The following is an 18,340-nucleotide window of genomic DNA, read 5'->3' as shown; positions in this document are numbered from 1 at the left end:
CTTCCCAAAGCAACTCTGAGGATCTTCCTCCCGAGCATGTGGCCCCTCTATAGGAGTTGGAAACTCACTTTAGCAGGCTTGACTCCCAGAGCACGTTTTCTTTTTATTGATATAATTAGACTTTTGTCCTATAAATGGAAAAACCTGGAAATGCATTTAAAAACCCCTTGAAAGCATTGTGTCAATCTTTACCAGTGCACGCAGAGAGAAATCCCAAAGTGAATGTGCATCTATTACAGGGCTGGAAATAAACTCATCTATTTTTCTGCATTTCCCTCTAGGTGGAATCCCACTTTGAGAGGGAGGAGAAAGAGCAACAAAATGACATATTTGCAGCAGTATGTGACAGAAGATACATCAAGATGAATGCCTGCCTTTTTGTGGTGAGCGAATCTCTTCTGTCAGACTCCTGTAAGGGTTTGCTCATGTGTGCAGCACTGTCTCTGACTTCTCACCTAGTATTAAATGCATCCTAATTCTGTCAGCTGCAGCTGTATGGGCAGTGGAAATGAAATCTGGGGATCTTTTGCATAGCGCAAGAGCACCTACAGCCTGAGTCACGGGCAGTGGTCTGACTCAGCCTGGTTACAGCTATTTTCTTTGCTGAGCAGGTTTCAGATGCTGTTGACATGCAAGAGGCAGCAGATGCTGAGCCCTTGCAGATGGGATAAATTCAGTATCACCTGCCTGTGCTGGGGTCCCTCCAATGGGTTAGCAGGGCTGGCTGTGGGTTAGGGCCATGTGAGCATCCCCTGAGTTCCCTTTTCACCCTTGAATGGGAGCCTCATAGTCCTTTGTCCTCTTGCTCACATCCTCAGGAGACACTTGGGGAGCATCTTGGTGCTGTTCTGCAGGTGGGACCACAAAGCTTCCCTTGCACACCCCATCCTCTCTATCGAGTTATGTCCCATGGGTGGGCAGCAGGGAAACAGCACGGGCAAGGTCACAGGTGCTGGGGTGAAAGGAGCTGGCCTCTACATGCCAGCACTGTTGCATTTTAACCATACTTTTTGAGATAAACTTTCTGCTGTTGTCCTTAGGGAGGGAGTGTTTCCTGATATAGGCGTGATGTAATGTTCCTTTTTTCACTTCGGGAAGAAAACAGGCATTGCAGTCTGTAGCTCAGTAATGTCTGTGCAGTTAGATAACTCACTGCAGCTGCGTGTGGGAGCACACTACAATGTCAGTCCTGGAGTAACTCATTTTCCAAGCACAGCAGCACTGGGGAGGAAACTCCCTGGCACTGGGCTGACCTTGGATAGGGGAAGCAGCCAAGAGACAGTGCCCTGCCGGAGGCTGCTTTGCCTGCTGTTTGCCATCTGGGAGTGATAGCTGATCCAGGCAAAGCCTCTCCCCAAATCATGCTTAGAACTGAGCATCATGGCCCTGGCTCCCTGCGATGCCTTGTCTCACATAGCTCATTCCTCTTGCCTTTGGCTCCTGAGCCAGAAGCTGCAGCAGGAGGGAGCTGCTGTCCCTCTGTGGGGCATTTCAGACATTTCCCAAGGATGAAGGAGGTGCATCACAGTTCCCCTTTCCACCTCTGTGCAAGCCTGAGGTGCACAAGACATGTACTCGAAACAACACGCCTATGGGCAAGCTTGCCCTGTCCTCTGGCCCCACCAGACCCCACTGACAAGAGCCAGCAAGCAGCAGGGACAGCCCACTAACAGGTCCCCTGCTGCGGATGCTTAGCTCTTGCTCTCCGCCTGCAGGGATAACCGGGGGGGGGGGAGAAAAAAATGTGCAAAGAGCTAGGGAATGTGAAGAGAGGGGAAATGCATGTCCATGGCAATCGCCAGCAACTGGCATTTCTGCTTCCTGGAGTGGCTGCTCGGTGCTGGAAGCTTGGCTGTGCTGTCTACAGAGCACGGGGCGCATGCATCCGTCAGCCTGACTCCGTGGCCAGAGGCTGTGTTTAGTGGTGGTTTTGTTTTCTGGCAGGGCTTTTAAAGCACAGCAGCTTTCTGTACTCTGTGTTGCTCTTATTAAATGCCAGCCAATATCCTGTAAATAAGGTGATGGTCAGTTCTCGTAATTACTAACATCTCTACCTTTCTATCTCTATCTAAACCTGGCTCTTAGGGAGGGCTTAGCCTTTGGTTGGAGGGCTTAGCCTTTGGTTGCAAAGGTCCACCCCAGGTTCACCCTCGAGGATCCTTTGAGCTTGGCCAAGGCTTCTCCTTCTCTTCTGAATCTCTCAAGAAAATATTCCCCACCATCAGCCTCCTGACCAAGCTTGGGCCCCCCAGATCTCCCCTCTAAGCTTTTTGTGTGCTTGAGGATATTCCCATGAGAAGTGAAGCACCTTGGCTGGGTCAAAGAAGCGTAAAAGGGAGGGAAAGGGCAGGCACAGGAAAGCACTTCATCAAAAGGAGCCTGCCCTGAGAGGTGGTGGAGGAAAAGATGGAAGTGGATTACAGCAGAGAAACATGGTGCAGCTTGGGGAATAAGGAAGGAGGCATGACGAGAAGGAGCTGTAACCATGGCAGAGCCATGGGCACTGCAAATGCCTGATCCTCATAACTGGCTGGACTGAGTGCTTTCACCTGCTCTGAACAAGTGGATACTTTAGCTTGTAAAATGGCAAACATATAGAATATGTAGGCTTAGGAAAGAAGCAGAGGGTCTACCTCTTTGACCCCCCTCAGAAAGCTAGGGCCAGCCCTTGAATAACTGCCAGGCTCAGCTTGCTTCCACAGAGCCTGTAGATTGTGCTGTTGTGTAGTTAATGGTGCTCTAGCATCATCTTATTTTTGTGTCCTGGCTCTTAACAACTATCCAGAACAATGTAGGAGCAAAGCACAGCACCTTTATTTCCCCAGCTCCCTTCTTGCTCCCTTGCTCATCGTACATCCTTGCATAAAAAGCTTCTGCACTAGAACAAAGGACTTGTGTGAAAGCAAGGGGAGGGCAGGAACTCGGTATCTCAAAGGCAGATGGTGTCAGCCTCTTTTCAGTGGTGCCTAGTGACAGGCCATAAACGAAACCACAGTAAGTTCCACCTCAACATGAGGAAGAAGTTCTTTACATTGAGGGTGGCAGAGCACTGGAGCAGGCTGCCCAGGGGAGTCGTGGACTTTCTTTGGAGCCATCCGAAACCTGCCTTGGTGCATCCCTGTGTAACCTGCTCTAGGTGGCTTTGCCTTGGCAGAGGGGTTGGAATAGATGATCTCCAGAGGTCCCTTCCAACTCTAACCATTCTGTGATCCTGTGACTCCCCAGCCCACTGTCTGCTCTCCGTGCAGCCCCCGCTGTCTGCTTTGCTTTAATGCCCGCGCAGTAGCTGGGACCATATACGCTCAATTATTCCATGTGCTTTCCTCTGCAGCTCCCTCTGATGGGGCACGCCATCAAAAGCCGGTCTGCGAAGGCACTGAGAGCTTGCTTTCGTTTTGCAGTGCCCTGCCGGGGGAAAGCATGCCTTGAATACACACGTGTGATTGTGCCAGGCTGTGCAGCTCCAACGACAGCCGCAGGGTGAAGGAGAGGCTCGAGTCAGTCCGCGAACACTGCTTTGACTGTTGATTTTGTCATTTCCAGGGAGCAGGATGGGGCCCCGGCGTGCCTGTCGCTGTGCAGACGCGAGGTGAGAGGAGTGTTTGCTGCTAATGGAGACACCCCCCCCCACACAGGCAGAGGAAGACTGAGAGAGTGGCAAATGGGATGTTCAGTGCAGACAGGCATCCCGGTGGTAGGAAGGACTTGGTTAGAAAGGGATTGGTTTCATGAAAGCTGAAAGAACACAGAGAAAAACCCAGGAGGTGTTGGGCTGCATCCCCAGAGTCGAGGGAGGGGATTCTTCTCCCTCTGCTGTGCTTTGGTGAGACCCCCACCTTGCAGTCCTGTGCCCAGCTCTGGGGGCAACAACACAAGAGGGATGTGGAGCTGTTGGAGCGAGTCCAGAGGAGGCCATGGAGATGCTCCGAGGGCTGGAGCAGCTCTGCTATGGAGACAGGCTGAGACACCCAACCCTTCCCTTTTCCCGGGCTTTTCTGTTTTTCTCCATGTAGCTAGAGCAGACAGGAGCTCAGCTGCTCCTGTAGCCTGTTTGCCTCCATTTTGGGACTTTCAACTCAAAATAGCCTGTCCCAATCCTAGGTAATAGGCAGTGGCCACCTATCTTTCAGGGAAGTTTTACCAGCATTTATTCTTTAAAGCAGCATGCTGCTCTGGTGCTATTTTGTGATGCAGAAAATCAGAGCCAAAAGGGCACGTAAACAAATGTGTGTTAGGAGTGGCTGGGGGCGATGGGGCAAACTTGGGTAATTTTTATAGATGAAGGACAAGCATTCCCTGCTCAACATGCAACCCGCTGCAGTGCAGAGGGCCAGCACAAAACCTACACATCATGTCAGCCCCTCTTTAAAGTTCATTTGTTGTGGAAATGGTCCTTGTGATGGTTCTCTGAGCAGGGATGAATATTAGACTTTATGCAGAGCATTGCTTGCAGGAGGCCCAGCTTAGAAAAATTAAACACTGGGTTTCTTTATGAGCCTCCTCAGTGCAATCTTTTCACTCCCCTCGTAAGAATTATTTGTATACTTTTATTTTAAGTAAGAGAAATTTCATTCTCCCTCTCTTCCCCCTTCCCTCCTTCCTTAACACCGTTTCTCCAGTTTGCCAACACTAAGAAAGGGATAAATCCTTTGAAAGCCCCACTAGGATTCTCTCCTCAGGCAGACGATGCCTTCTCTTGGCTGACTGAAGAACTCGGGACACGGAAGGTTTTGCCCCAATAATATCTGGTTTCTGGGTGCAGCCTTGAGGAAATCATTCTATTTCTTTCATATGGCAAAAGCTCCAGGTAAGTGCATCTTGTTTTCCTGGACACTATCCCCCCTCCTCCCACTCTGATTTGTGATTCTCCTCACACCGTAGCAGCGAGTGCTTCTCCAGGCTTACCCCTCAAAAGCCCTTTTATTATTACAGTCTGTTGAAAGGGGCAAGGGGGCACTGCTGGGAACTGACCTTTGCTAAGTATTGATTAAAATAGGGCATGTGATGATATTGGCTCACACAAACCCATAACTCCTCCCCCAAACAGTTTTCTAGTCTAAAGGGATGCTAAAACCTCAAGCCTTCAAAGAAGGTCTCCCTGTGCATGTCCATGAATCCTGGGTACCTAAATCATTAGGTTCCTGTGAAGATCTCTGCCCGTGTTCTTCACTATTGTCTACATGCAACTGTTAAATGGAGCTTTGCAGGAGTGAGGGAACCGTGGAGATTGCAGTAACTCGATGAGCAAAGAGGAAGTGAGCATTAGTGCAAAGAGCCTGGGCTCGCTCACAGCCTCCAGCATCACCGTCTGTGTCTGCCAGGCAAGGGGAAGCCAGACAGAGCAGTGGTGGTGCCTCTCACCTTTTGAAAAAGCAAGGAAGGATCTTTAATTATGAAAGAAGTAACCGGGAGCCACTTGGGCTGGGACTGACAGGGGACCTTCACTGCAAGGAGCTAGGTGCATTTGATAATGAATTATTCCTGGAGAGGAATCAAAGTAACGGATTCCGGTAAGGCTGTTTTCCATGGATTAAGTCAGATCTAATTAGTTGTGTAATTAATTGCCTGATTACCTAACTAGTTAACCTTTTTTAGCCGGTGGTGACAAATGCTTTACAGACTGCAGCTTCAGAACCCTGAGTTCTTAGCAATGAAGATGATTGCTAAGAAGTTTAGCAATGAAGGTGATGCTGCCCCATGATGCTATGCGATACATGGAGGGTTACCTATAGCAACAAGGAGAGAGGCCAAATTGTGATCATGTATGTTGTGATTTGGCGCCATTCAAGCACCTTTTGAGGTCTTTGAGCAATGATGAGGCTGTTTTGAGTGCAGGTTGCCTGTTTCCTCCCTGATTTCACATGACATCCACAGACGAGCCTCCTCACAGAAGCAGATCTCTTCTGCTGACACTGATGAACATCCAAACCGGACTAGCACCTACAATAGGGCAGTCAAAACAGGAGGTTTCTTTTGAGGATCTGAGAATAAAGAAGCTTGTCTGGTTAGTATGAGCGACATCAAAATCAGGACCAAAGGCACTAATGAGCTGATGCCTTCATAAACAGTATGGTGTAGGACAGGCACTGAAGCTGAGCATGAAATACAGTGGTGTTAAATGCCTGGGAAGATGTTCTGTAGGCAGAGTATTGCCATGAGGTAAACAACACCTTGTTGTTTAGAGCACAGACACCTTGAAAGCTTTTTCGGTGACTAATGAGTCAGTTGGGACTCAGGTGGAGTCATGCAAAAAGGTGCCACCGACCACAGGAGGGAGGAAAATGATGCTAATAGTGGTGGTGTGGGCAGCAGTGAAGGAAGAGAGAACAAGCAGTCCTGGAGAAAGGTAATGTTGGGTAGCAGGAGAAGTGGACGTTGCTGGGAGAACAAAGCCAAACCTTGGTTAATTTGTTGTGGTGGGAAAAGCACTGCCGTGAATAGGCCACCTCTGCTAACCAAGTGCAGCTCAACCCAATTTTTGCCTAGTCCAGACAAGCTAGCTCTCCTAAGAAAGTGTTTCTGTAGTGCAGTAACACAGTAGACCAGGTAGAGCAAGGGGAAAATACACTTTCTGGTGTCCTTGCTAATTTGGTGTCTTGGCAATGCCTCATGCCATGTAGATACAAGCAGAGACCCCATGGTGGAGTGAATCACAGAATCCTTGATATGGGCCCAGGAGCTTGTGGGGGTCATTTAAAGGCTGCCCTAATTTTGCGGTGCTTTTCTAACTTTTGATGGCCCCACTTTATCCAGATTGTGTTTCCTTCCTCCCCCAGAGCACTTAGGGATGCTTTATGACATCTGTAGGACAAGGCAAAGATGCAGCTGGCAATGTAGGAAGGAAAGCTCAGAATCACCTGTGTAAAATTAAGGTATCTTTCCCCCAGCAAAGCCCAGGGAATGTGCAGGGGCAGAATGAGGTGAGGGGTCTGTTTGTTTCACCCTGATTTATTGAAATCAGCCCGCTCAAAGAGTCACTATTGCAAAGCAGAATGTTTTAAACTTGGGAAAGGGTCACTTATCCTCACAGTAGTCACTCAAACAACCGAGGTGGGACACAAACTGGAAGGCAGTGTAAGGAGACGTGCACCCCAGTACACAGAGAGCAATAAGCAGATTCTGACCTTCCAGCTGCTGGTTTCTGGAGGAGTATTTCTAAGGGCCATGAATTCTGTTCATACCTGACTGCAGGTAAAAGCAAAGCACTTCTAAGCATAGGCAGCATGAACCATCGTCATGGAAAGGACCAAACTTGTAAAGCTGAAGCAATGAGGAGGCAAGCATACAGATATCCAAGGGACTTACGTTTGTCCTGATAGCATAGGCAGGAAAAGAAGAGGAAACTGGGAGCATTTAAAGCTAATTTGGCATTTATAGCTCACAAGTAATACACAGAATTGCAATGTAGAGGTGACTGGTGCTGGTGCAGTGTGGCTCCTGGGTGGCCCCTTCTCTGGAGACAGCATATACATGCTGTTTGTATCAGTCTTTTGCTTTTTTTTCTTTAACACAGTTCTTTAACAATGAAATAAAACCCCATGACTTGAACTTCCTTTTAAGTTTATTTCTCCATAGGATTTTCCCATGCAAATTTCTATTGCTTGTTACCTGGGAGCTATAGAATGATAGAATGTTTAGTGTAAGGGACCTTCAAGCTCATCCAGTTCCAACCCCCTGCCATGGGCAGGGACACCTTCCACTTGACCAGGTTGCTCCAAGCCCCTGCCCTTGAACACTTTCAGCCAGAATAAATAATATATAATGCAGCCTTTTAGCTCTGGATATTTGGATGACTCAACAAAAAAGCACATACTGCTCAATCCTGCCCTGCAGTCCTCCACCTACTCAGAAATACAGCACGTTCCCATCTGTGCACTGCTCTCATTGTGATCTTACTGTTGTTCTATTGTTCCTGTTCTATATTAGTGGGGATACAACTTTGTGCCAGTGTCCAGGCACGTGTAAAACAGACCCAGGTAACACATGGCAAACTCGCCACGAGAGAGAAGAAAGGAAATGCAGCATTTTAGTTACAACAAGGGTAAGTTAAGCACTCACCTGGAATGCTTCCATGTACCTGGAAACATATCCTTGTTTCAAGCAGCATAATTTCTCTTGGAAAACCAATGCTTTGCAAATGGTATTCAATGGACATGGGGGTGGGGGGGAGTTGAGGGGCAAAGGGTCCTCTGCAGTTTCTTAAGGCTTGAAATCCATCCCTGAGTACTTTCATCCCTAATTAAAGGTCACCTACTGGTTTGGGAACAACTGTTAACGAAGAGTTTAATTATCCAGATGACAGCTGTAAAATCCTACTCCTGGGCTTGAATATTTTAAAGCAACAAGGCTCAGATTTTCTAATGTATGCTTATACCCAAGTACTTAGACCAAAAGCTCACTGTGGAGAAGCATGTGTATGTGTAGTTCACATCTGCATACACAATGAGAGATTACACTCTGCCCAGATATTCCAGAGGCAAATCTGTAAGGAGGTTTGTCTGTGCTTACTTGACCATTTAACCAGACCCACCTTTCTTTTCTGTTCTTTCATTTGGGGAGGGGGAAGAATGGTTAAATTGTTCCTCAAGGATGATTCATTTCACATTACTAACTCTTCTTAACAACAAAGCTGTATAAATTAAATGTAAGATTATCTGCTGTGTCCTCAGTGGAATGATTAGGAGGGAATCTACAGGAAAGAAATGCGGTCAGATGATCTGAAGACTTTCTAAATGGGATGCAAAGCCTCTTCTCACATTCTTAACAAGCTCAAATGTAGACCTGCCTTTTAATGAGTAAACCCTACTTGGCATATCTGTGCAACCCCCAGAGTAATGTTGTAATGAAAACGGTGCATGGTTGCTTCCTCTACTGGGCCAAGTTTTTGTTCTGTTGATGCTTTTGACCAGCTGCTCCTATTACCTTTACCTGTGGTGGCAATTGTTGTGATACGACCTTTAGTCCGACAAGCCGAAGCGGCCCCATTTGTCACTTCCTATCAGGACACCAGATACATGTGTCACGTACGGGTTCTCCACCAGGTGCATGGCTGAAAGAGTGATGCTACTATCAAGATGAAGTAGTTGTTTATGATGTCCTCACTGCCAGCACAGTCTCTTTCTGTCACTCTGTTATTCGTACCATAGGGGCAAAGACATTTGTAACTCAACTGGGGGTTTTCTGGGGATTTGTGGAGATGAAATACAAGTGCCATATAAGGGTAGGGAGGAAAACCTGAAGGTATTTCAAGGGCAGGCTGGAAAGCTGTGCAACCTAGTCTAGTGGAAGGTGTCCCTGTCTATGGCAAGGGGGTTGGAACTAGATGGTCTTAAGGTCTTTTCCAGCCCAAACTGTTCTTTCTATGATAGGTACTACAGTGTTGTTGACTGTCAGATGCTCTTTGAAGCACGCTAACAATGGGCTCCAACTTAGAACAACTCTGATTTTTTTTTTGTCATGAGTCAGAGGTAGGCTTTGACTCTGTTTCCTTGTTATGGGTGGCCTCTCTCTCCCACACACAATGTGTACACACAGACGCACACTTACTTGTTTGAACAGAACACTCAAAAAAACAAAGCTCCAAGCCCTGGCTAGAAAACAGATGGAAAGAAAATTAGAGTGCATCATATAAAAAAAGCCATTTATATATGTTAAAAAAGGAGAAAAATGCCTATCAAAGTTCTGTCAATGATTTATGCCTTACTTCATAAGAAATGCGAATAATAGAAGAGATTGGCTAAAACAAAGATCAGTGTTGCTAAGTTACCTGTTTAAGAGGTTGCAAACATCCCTTTCTGTGTTTTGTTAACGCTCGAGGAGCATTTTCTTTGCAGAGTCTCATCATTCGAGTTTCATCCGTAGGTCACAGTGACCTGACTGTGGAGGCTGTGCCACATAAACGGAGCTCTCCAGATAAGCAGTAACATTTATTGCATACTTTGTCAGCGTATCTCTGGCCACACACTTGTTCTCCAGGCACTTTGTTTTGATATTGGTTTTATTAAAAGAGATTTCAGAAAGGGAAATGTAAAATAGTTGAAAGATAACACACATAAACACGTTGTTCAGAGCTGAGAAAATCCACACGAGACCATCAGGCTTTCTTTACATTATAGGCATGAATAAAATATATCTTGCTTTTTTTTTCCCCCTTACACTGCTTTCTTCATAGAAAAAACACTGCTTTAAAAAATTGCTCTCAGTAGACTAGTATCTTGCACAGGGCAAGACACAGGTCCTACAACACCCCTCACAATTTGGAAGATGCTTAAAATTGAAATCCAAAGATGAGTGAAAGCCAAGGAGATCTAAGGACTATAAGAAGGAGGTTTTTATCTTGATGGTGGAACCACCATCCCTGGAAGTGTTCAATACTGTATAGACAAAGCCCTCAGTGACATGGTTTAGTGCTGGCCTTGGCAGTGCTGGGGGAAATGGTCAGACTTGATACTTTTAAAGGTCTTTTCCAATCTGATTGATTCCATGATCTTGACAGCCACACGGTCAGGGTCCTCCCAGCTTTGGAGCTGGTGCCACAGCCTGAGCTACCTTCAGAGCTCAGGGCAAGATGACACATGCCTCAAGCATTTCTGTGCTGTCTTTCTGCTAGGGATGAGGCAAAGTGTCCCATTACACGTTCTACTTTCTCTTTGAGTATGATCCCTTGTCTTTTCTGGAGGAAGAGCTCTGCTCTCACTCTGGCTACAAGACACAACCCTGCAAGGTCGCTGTTCAGGAGTGATTTATTTGTAAAGCATATTCAGCCATGTCCTGATTCTGGGCAATGGTTTTGCATGAAGTAGATGAGCTGTACCAAGCTCATGTGCCAGACAGATGTAGCTGTGGGAGAATTTACATGACTGGCTTGTGGGCTATGCCTGTGCTTTCCTGAACTGCCAGCTCTCATCCTACTGCCTTTGCAAAGGGTCAGGGCCTGTAAGACTACAAGAATTTGCCCTATTCATCAACAAAAATGGGCTAGCGTTTGCCAAAAAATACCCCTTGGTTCTGGCCCAAAAATAGATTGAAGAGTCTTTTTTTAATACAAGACTATTTGTCAGTTTGGAATATCATCATTCAGACACTACTATTGGGATGGGGTTTAATGGCTGCACACCAGTACACTGTATGTGACATAAAGCATTTGTGAAGAAATGATTCCTCAGAAGAGCTTCCCAGAGATAGATAAACTGTCTTTCCTGTTTTTCATTCTTCGTTCTCCTGGATCCTGGAGGGAGTGTTACTTGTATTGAGCACTGAAATTTCCCTCTCCAAAACACATTATCTTTGATCTCCCCTGTTTTATGCACTAGGGAGCTGACGCTTCCTTCCCTGTCTAGGACTGAATGAATAATCATCTCCTGTAGTTATTCACATCAGGTCAGATGCAGAAATGTGAAGCTGATGACAGGGGAAGTTATGGACAGAAGCAGCAAGAATTGCTACTGAAATGTTAGGACTTGTGGGCAGAAATAGTCAAAGCAAATCACATTTAACCATGAAGGCTCCACAGATTTATAATCTCATGGGGCAAAACCGTGAAGTGTTTGTGAGGTGTGAATGAAGCCCAGACTCCTGGCCTATTTTTTTTCTTTATGCCCATATACCCACACAATCAGCATGAGAAAACCCTACCCAGCCCTCAAGTGTTGGTGTGATTTGGAACGATTAACCCTCAAAAAGGTTGATACTCAGATCATGTAAGAAGTCTATATGTTCATCCAGGGATTATTCAAAAGCCTTATACCATCAGGAAATCTTGATCAAGGGGTATTTTTGTTATTTCAACACATGCAGTGTGTGGTTTCTCTCGGGTCGTTCAATCCAGACCACCCTCTGAATGTGCAAATGGAGGGGTTTGGGGTTTTTAAAAAGGGAAAGGGTAAAAGAACTTTTAGGATTTCACAAAAGCTTTCCTTCAGGTTTTCAAAAGCCATATCTACGTCTGTTATCATTTACATAGCCCAGATAATGTAACGCACTAATACTGCTGTATGGCAAATCTGCCTCAGGTATCACATTAGAGCAGCCCGTTGGCCCATCCTGTATACCCAAGGGGCTCAGCCACACAAAAGTGATTTCAACCCAACTTTAAGAGATCAAGTTGAGAAAGCACCCCGCTTATTATGAAGGATTTCCCCTGCTCTTGTTCTTGCTCTGTCTCACCTTGAAAACAACCCCAACCTGAAAATCCTTGTTACAAACTCGGATGAAATTTGGTTCTCTGAGTCTGCCAAGCCACAGCAACACAAATCCCACCCAAAGTGACACTTCTGTGCAGAGGAAGGCAGGTTCATGCATGCAAACGTCAGCTGGAGATGCCTCCTGCCCCTCTGCTGTGGTCAACAGAAGTAAATTAACACAAAACGCACATACTACTCTCATTTGTACTAAGTCTGTGCTGAAGGAGAGCATTCAGTTGGCCTTCTGTCTCCTGTAACCCCAGGAGATATGATTAATGAAAAGAGCTAATTCTGTATTATCGTTAAAACATGCTTCACAGGCAAAAAAAAACCCTAGTTCTACATATTTTTATCTTTCACTGTAGATAACCACTACTTAATTCTCACTGAGCAGCTAACATCTTCCTAGAATTAAGGGTTGTCTCTGCCTATATGGTGGGAGACACCAGTCTATAATCTCGTTTTGTGGAACAATTCCACAAGAACGCTGCAGGACATACTGAAGTTCTGGTCTTTGCTCAAGATGTCGAAGGTGATGCGTTCTGCTCCTCATGGAACTAAACTAGGGAAGTGGCAATAAATTATTCTTATTAAAGAAAATAGTTTAGAAGCCATGCTAACATCATTATTCAAATTCACAGTTGAAACTGGTTATCACGCTGCCTCAGACACGAATTCATGCGCTCATTTTAAGTGATTCAGAGGAACCAGTGTGTAAGTAGTTCCATCACTGCTTTTTGATGCAGGAGGGCAATGGCCATTTCTCGTGTGGAAATTATGAGCAGATGAGGTCGTCTCTGTTCTGTAAATCTGGGCTTGCATTTCACAGCAACCGAACTTGCTCAATAAAATGAAGAAATCCCTGCGGAAAGTCTTTGTGAAAATGGCGTAGAGGAAAGGGTTTGCACAGGAATTGATGGGGTAAAACAAAACCAGAAGGATCTTGGATTTGGAGACTGTGATGAGAGGAACCTTGAGTGAGGCTGATATTGCAAAGAAAGATATTGGTGCCATGCAGAGGAAATCTGTGAAGATCAGTATGGCCATGCGCTTGGCAATCTTGGTGTCGCTGTTTGAAGAGACCACATTAGGGTTTCTCACAGTAAAGTAGATGCAGATGTAGCAGGCACATATAATCATAAACGCGAGTACATTCAACACTAAAAGAAATACAACGTAACCCTGAGAAAACAGTGTTTCTATATCCATGGGCAAACAGATGCTGACCTTCATGTAGCTGCTGACTCCAACTATGGGAAGAAGTGCCACTGTGAAAGCAAACAACCAGCCAAAAATCATTACAATCACAGCATGACGAAGTCGAACCTTGCGGTGCAGCTGCATGGCATAGGTGATGGTGTGCCACCTTTCCAGCGTTATCACAGTCAGTGTGTAGACTGAGAGCTCGCTTGCAAACACTGTGAAAAATCCTGCAGCATTGCATCCTGCCCCAGTTTGCCAGTCTATGGCATAGTTGTAGTACTGGCTTTTGGTCTGGATATCTACTGATGCAATAAACAATAGGTAGATACCTGTGCAGAGGTCTGCAAAGGCAAGATTGCACATTAGAAAGCGAGGTACGGTGAGTTTGTATTGGCTGCTTATTAAAATAATGAGGACGACAATGTTCCCAGTGATAGCTAAAATGCTGATAAACCATATCAGAATTCTCAGAGTATTGTAGCCCATGATATCTTCACATGGATTGAAAGCATCAGGTTTAGGTGAGCAAGCTACGTTAACTACTTTATTGCACAAACCGTAGTCAAATTCATTCTCTGCTGGATCAAATCCTACGCCATAGCTGGAACTCTCCTCTTCAGCTGCAGATTGTCTACGTATCTTATTGCCAGGCTGCTCCTCAAGGTCTTGCTTGTTCTGAGATGATATACTACATATTGGATGTAATTCAGTGCTGAAATTTTAAGAAGAGTAGATTAGAAACTGACAGCACATGACATGCAACAAACACAAAATCATCCCATTAACAGCTCAGTTTTCCTGGTTAGCTGATTATATAGACTACCCTGGAGTTTGAAATCAATAGTCTGGCTGGTCCCTATTTATAAAAATATTACATGGAAGTGTAAAAGGTTTGGAAACATCATAAAATGTAAGGGAAAGGAAAGCCTAACATTTGCCTTAGAAACACTCATTATGCACATAGATAATGCATTGTGTAAGAAGCCTCCCTTGTTTCAAGTAGATTTCTCCCATAACCTATCACTGGTAAGTTTTGTGTTTGGCTTTATTTTCTAGAGTATTAATTCTGTGCCCTTCTTCATGCCTAGCCCAACAGAAGATAGAGATAGATAGATAGATAGATGATAGATAGATGATAGATAGATAGATAGATAGATAGATAGATAGATAGATAGATAGATAGATAGATAGATAGATAGATAGATAGATAGATAGATAGATAGATAGATAGATAGATGATAGAAAGAAATGCTTTGGTTGAGATGACAGAAGGATGATCAGCTTCATCAATCTCAGAAACAAACATCAAAATACATCAACAGGAAAGAAAGGGTCAGATTTTACAACTGCTTCTCCTAGGCTGCCTTTGAAGTTTGCTGTCCCAGACATATGCATCCATAGTTTTGCATAAGATGGATCCAGGCCTAATCTGATTTAGGGAATAAAACAGCTGATAATGTGTTTCAAAACCAACACAGCTCAGCCCTGTCTACTTTAATCCACAGCCCAGACATCAGTTTAGGTGTGTGATTTCTAGACTTAGACTTTACTCTTATCTTCCACCCTGACTTGTGGTGCAGCTGAGAAAAGAGCTTTCTAGGCAAGTTTTAGGTTGAAAACTTTAAAGAATTGGTAGCAGCTTAAAAGGGAGACTTTTTTTTTTTTTTGTAAGCTACTTTTACCCTTTGACTTTGTGCACTCTCTACATCCTCCAAAAATCGAATTTCAAAGGTCTGCGAGAAAGGAAAACTAATGAAGCCCCAGCATCAGAAGGTGAGGGACATTTCCTATGAGGTTCTGAACATCCTCTACTATTATCAATATTTTTCATCTTGCCTGTCAACTGAGGCAAAAAACTGATTTTCTGTTAGGTCAAATATGTACTATGAAGGTCACAACAGCAATAACAAGGCATTACATTTTGCTCCCCTGTGTTCTGCTCGTGTAAGGATGAGTGAGGGGTCCAGTGTATTGATCAATATATCAACAGTTCTCTAGCTGAAAGGGAGCATATGCCCCCAAGGAGCAATAAAGGGAAAGAAAGTCCCTCAGTTTTGAGTGAAAAAGGTACTCGAGGGCACTGAAAACTACTGCAATTGGTGGTGCTTCAGCAATGAACTGAGGGAAATGTTTTTATCCAGTCATTTCTAAGCTATGAGTTAAAAATAAACCTTTTCCCAAATTACAGAGGCACTGCCTGAAGCTAAATTTGTCCCCTGACAAGACTGCTATGTAAAGCCAGTTAAATATTTCTGATTATTACAACCTATTAATTCTTGAGTTACTTTACAGCGAGTGGTCCCAAAGAAAACCAGAGTCCCACAGAGGTTTAGCTGTTCTTTTTGCTCTGAGGATGGGTGGTGAGGAGTCTTCTTCCTGGTCAACTGTGAGCAGGTAAGATGGGCAGTTGCAAACTGCTTTGGTACTGACTGCTTACCAGCAATTTGCTCTTGGGTGTTTGTTTGCTCTTTGGATTGTGTGGTGCATTCAAAGCAACAAGCTAAAACATATTTTGGCAAGGGATGGGTCCTTGCTTTCTTACGAGACGGTAGGTATCGTAACACGGTTCATTTGTTCAGTCTCTGTGTAACCTTCTGTTACTGTTTAACGTTGCTTTGCTCAAGCAAACCCTCTAAAAATAGAGTAAGGACAACTTAAAGGATAAAGTTAAAATGGGTAGAGTGCTCTGACAAAACTAAACAAAAATGACTGCCTTTGCACAAGTCATTATTTTATGTGCTTCATTTGGATTCAGTGACAGCAGAATATTGTGTGCTAAGGAACACGCTCAGCAGAATAAATAGTCCCAACTTGGGTTCTGTATTAAGCCCTATCTCAAAGCAGTCATCCTCACCAAAAAGTGACACAAAGTGAGCTGTGAGCAGCTGATACTATGTTCTCATGAGACAAGGCCCAAACGTGACTACTGATGCTGCCATACTTTAATAAAAAGTAGGATTTCTTGTGACAGCTCCTCCAAAGAATAATGATTGAGTGTAAGGACAGAGTCACATCAATGTCATTCTTTCAGGCAGATGGTGATCTTTATGTCAAAGAAAGCCAAAAGCTTGCTAAAGTTCATAACGGTCTCTGTCAAGTTAAGGGTTTTAACATTCAGCCTCTGCCCTATCCGCACTTCAAGGATACTATTTTCCAGTCACAGAAAAACATGAGGGGTGTTCAGCAAACTGCACTGGGTTTGTCCTAAGAAAGCGGTTCACCTTCTGTTAGGCCAGTGTGATAAATCTTACTGGATTGGAAAAATCCAGTAATATAATCCTTACTGGAATGGGGGGGAGGGAAAGGAAAGCATCAAAATCGTTTTAATTTGCGCCTCAGTGTGGAGGAGCTCTGCTTGATGTGACATGCCCCAAAATTCAGAAAGCAATGCAGCTGTAACAGGTTTAAGCTTTCAGTTATCACAACAGCACCTGTTCACCAGTACCAATGGATTTGGAACAGGTGATAAGTATGATCCACTATGGCAACTTATTTTATCTGGAGTGCTGCAGAAGTCTCAGGGAGGGAAAATCTAACATAAGTGGGGCAGGCAGAAAGGGGCCACACATCCCTGTCTTAATTCCTTCCCAGATTTCCTATATGAATGCCAATTGCTGTAATGATCCTTAGAAATGCTCTTCTGGGGGTGATGAAGCATCCTTTTTATCCTGCCTGGACTACCTGCAAGTAAATAAAACAACCCCTAACAAACAGCATGGTTTTTGAGACCCAAACGGCCACAGGACAATTACCGTATCCTGTGAAGGTGCGTGGCAAGTTGGGTCACATCACAGTTAACTAGTTAACTTGTACATTTAAAGTCTGTCTATCTGAGCTGATAATACTCAGTGAGAATCATTGATACTTGAAGTCTCACTGCAATTTGCTAATAGAAAATTAAAATAAGCATGGAAAACTACTTTGGGAATCTAAAAAGACACCCTGCCCTGACTGCTGATTTGGGTAGAAAAAAGTCTGTTCTAGATTAACCATTTCATAAATCATGTCCAAAAATGTTGTGTATGTAGACTTGACAGATACTATATCTGTGGCTCTTCGTAGCTGTTTCAAGATCAGTGTGGCTTCCTGAGAAGTCTGAGATCATGCAGTGGTCCTATTACCCTCCTGAACGGATGGCCAAGTACCTACCAGCTTCTGTGTGAATCACAGCTTTCCCTCCAGCTACCTCCTGCTAAGTTATCAACCTTTTCCTGTTGAATGTCTTCAGCATGGCTCCAGGCTGATCCAGAATAGCAGGTCACAGTGACAGATGGACCTTTAGCTAGTGGGAGCTAGAGCCACAGCTGGGGAAAATGCTGATGCTAACACACCTATCAAAATGTATTATTCCCCTTTAGTAGAGAGGCAGTGCACTGTGTAGCATGAACCTCCATGTATTGTATATATGTTTATTTCTATCCATTTACTTACCTGCACTGAAGAGACCTGTTCCATCCAGACTTTAAGGAAGTTCATTTAATGAGATGAAAAAGGTATGCAAAGAGTAATGTTCATACAGTGCCATGTAGTCCTTGACGTGTCTTCTGCATCTCCAATACCCCTGGTGCTGAAGGCTGTGTGGATCTCTGAACGTTAACCCTACCCTGAATCTGAATGGGATCATGCACCTGAATCATAGGATTTGTGAATATCTCAGCCTTAACCCTAACCCAAACCCTAATGTAAGTGACATCATGGAGATGAGGCCTATGTCATGAGCACCGTGTCTGGCCCACAGAAGAAAGGTATGGAATGAGTAATGTTGGTGCTATCCTGTGCACACCTTTGCATGCCTTTTGCAGCCCCAGTGTCCCTGGAGCTGTAGGCTTTGTGGATCACTGAACCCTAACTCTAACCCTAATGTAAGCGGCATCATGGAGATGAGGCCTACGTCCTGACCACCATGTCTGACCCAGATGAGAAAGGTGTGGAAGGAGTAGTGTTGGTTCTGTTCC

General features: G+C 44.7%; 1 protein-coding gene and 1 long non-coding RNA gene across 5 annotated transcripts in view; one reads left to right on the top strand and one right to left on the bottom strand.

The window, feature by feature from the left end:
* The first annotated feature begins 279 nt into the window (after positions 1-279).
* On the top strand, positions 280-17,823 carry LOC130611583 (uncharacterized). Of its 3 annotated transcripts, none has more exons than XR_008975267.1 (4): positions 280-383; positions 4,620-4,807; positions 7,927-8,041; positions 17,414-17,823. It is a non-coding gene; the product is annotated as an uncharacterized LOC130611583 (long non-coding RNA). The 3 variants fall into 3 exon arrangements; XR_008975265.1 differs by lacking the exon at positions 17,414-17,823 and adding an exon at positions 14,442-14,492; XR_008975266.1 differs by lacking the exons at positions 4,620-4,807; positions 17,414-17,823 and adding an exon at positions 14,442-14,492.
* The window catches only part of FSHR (follicle stimulating hormone receptor), a 76,868-nt gene continuing 71,312 nt past the window's right edge, over positions 12,785-18,340 (bottom strand). For both annotated transcript variants that reach the window (XM_057432399.1, XM_057432400.1), the window contains one exon: positions 12,785-14,097. In XM_057432399.1, the coding sequence (XP_057288382.1) occupies positions 12,867-14,097 (1,231 nt within the window). In that variant the 3' untranslated portion in view covers positions 12,785-12,866. The remainder of the gene's footprint in view (positions 14,098-18,340) is intronic.

This window comes from Pezoporus wallicus, unplaced genomic scaffold (assembly GCF_028554395.1).
Source record: "Pezoporus wallicus isolate ANWC-B61680 ecotype Strahan unplaced genomic scaffold, APGP_CSIRO_Pwel_v1 contig_3267, whole genome shotgun sequence".
NCBI classification, from domain to species: Eukaryota; Metazoa; Chordata; class Aves; order Psittaciformes; family Psittacidae; genus Pezoporus; species Pezoporus wallicus.
This window is presented reverse-complemented; position numbering and strand designations above follow the sequence as displayed.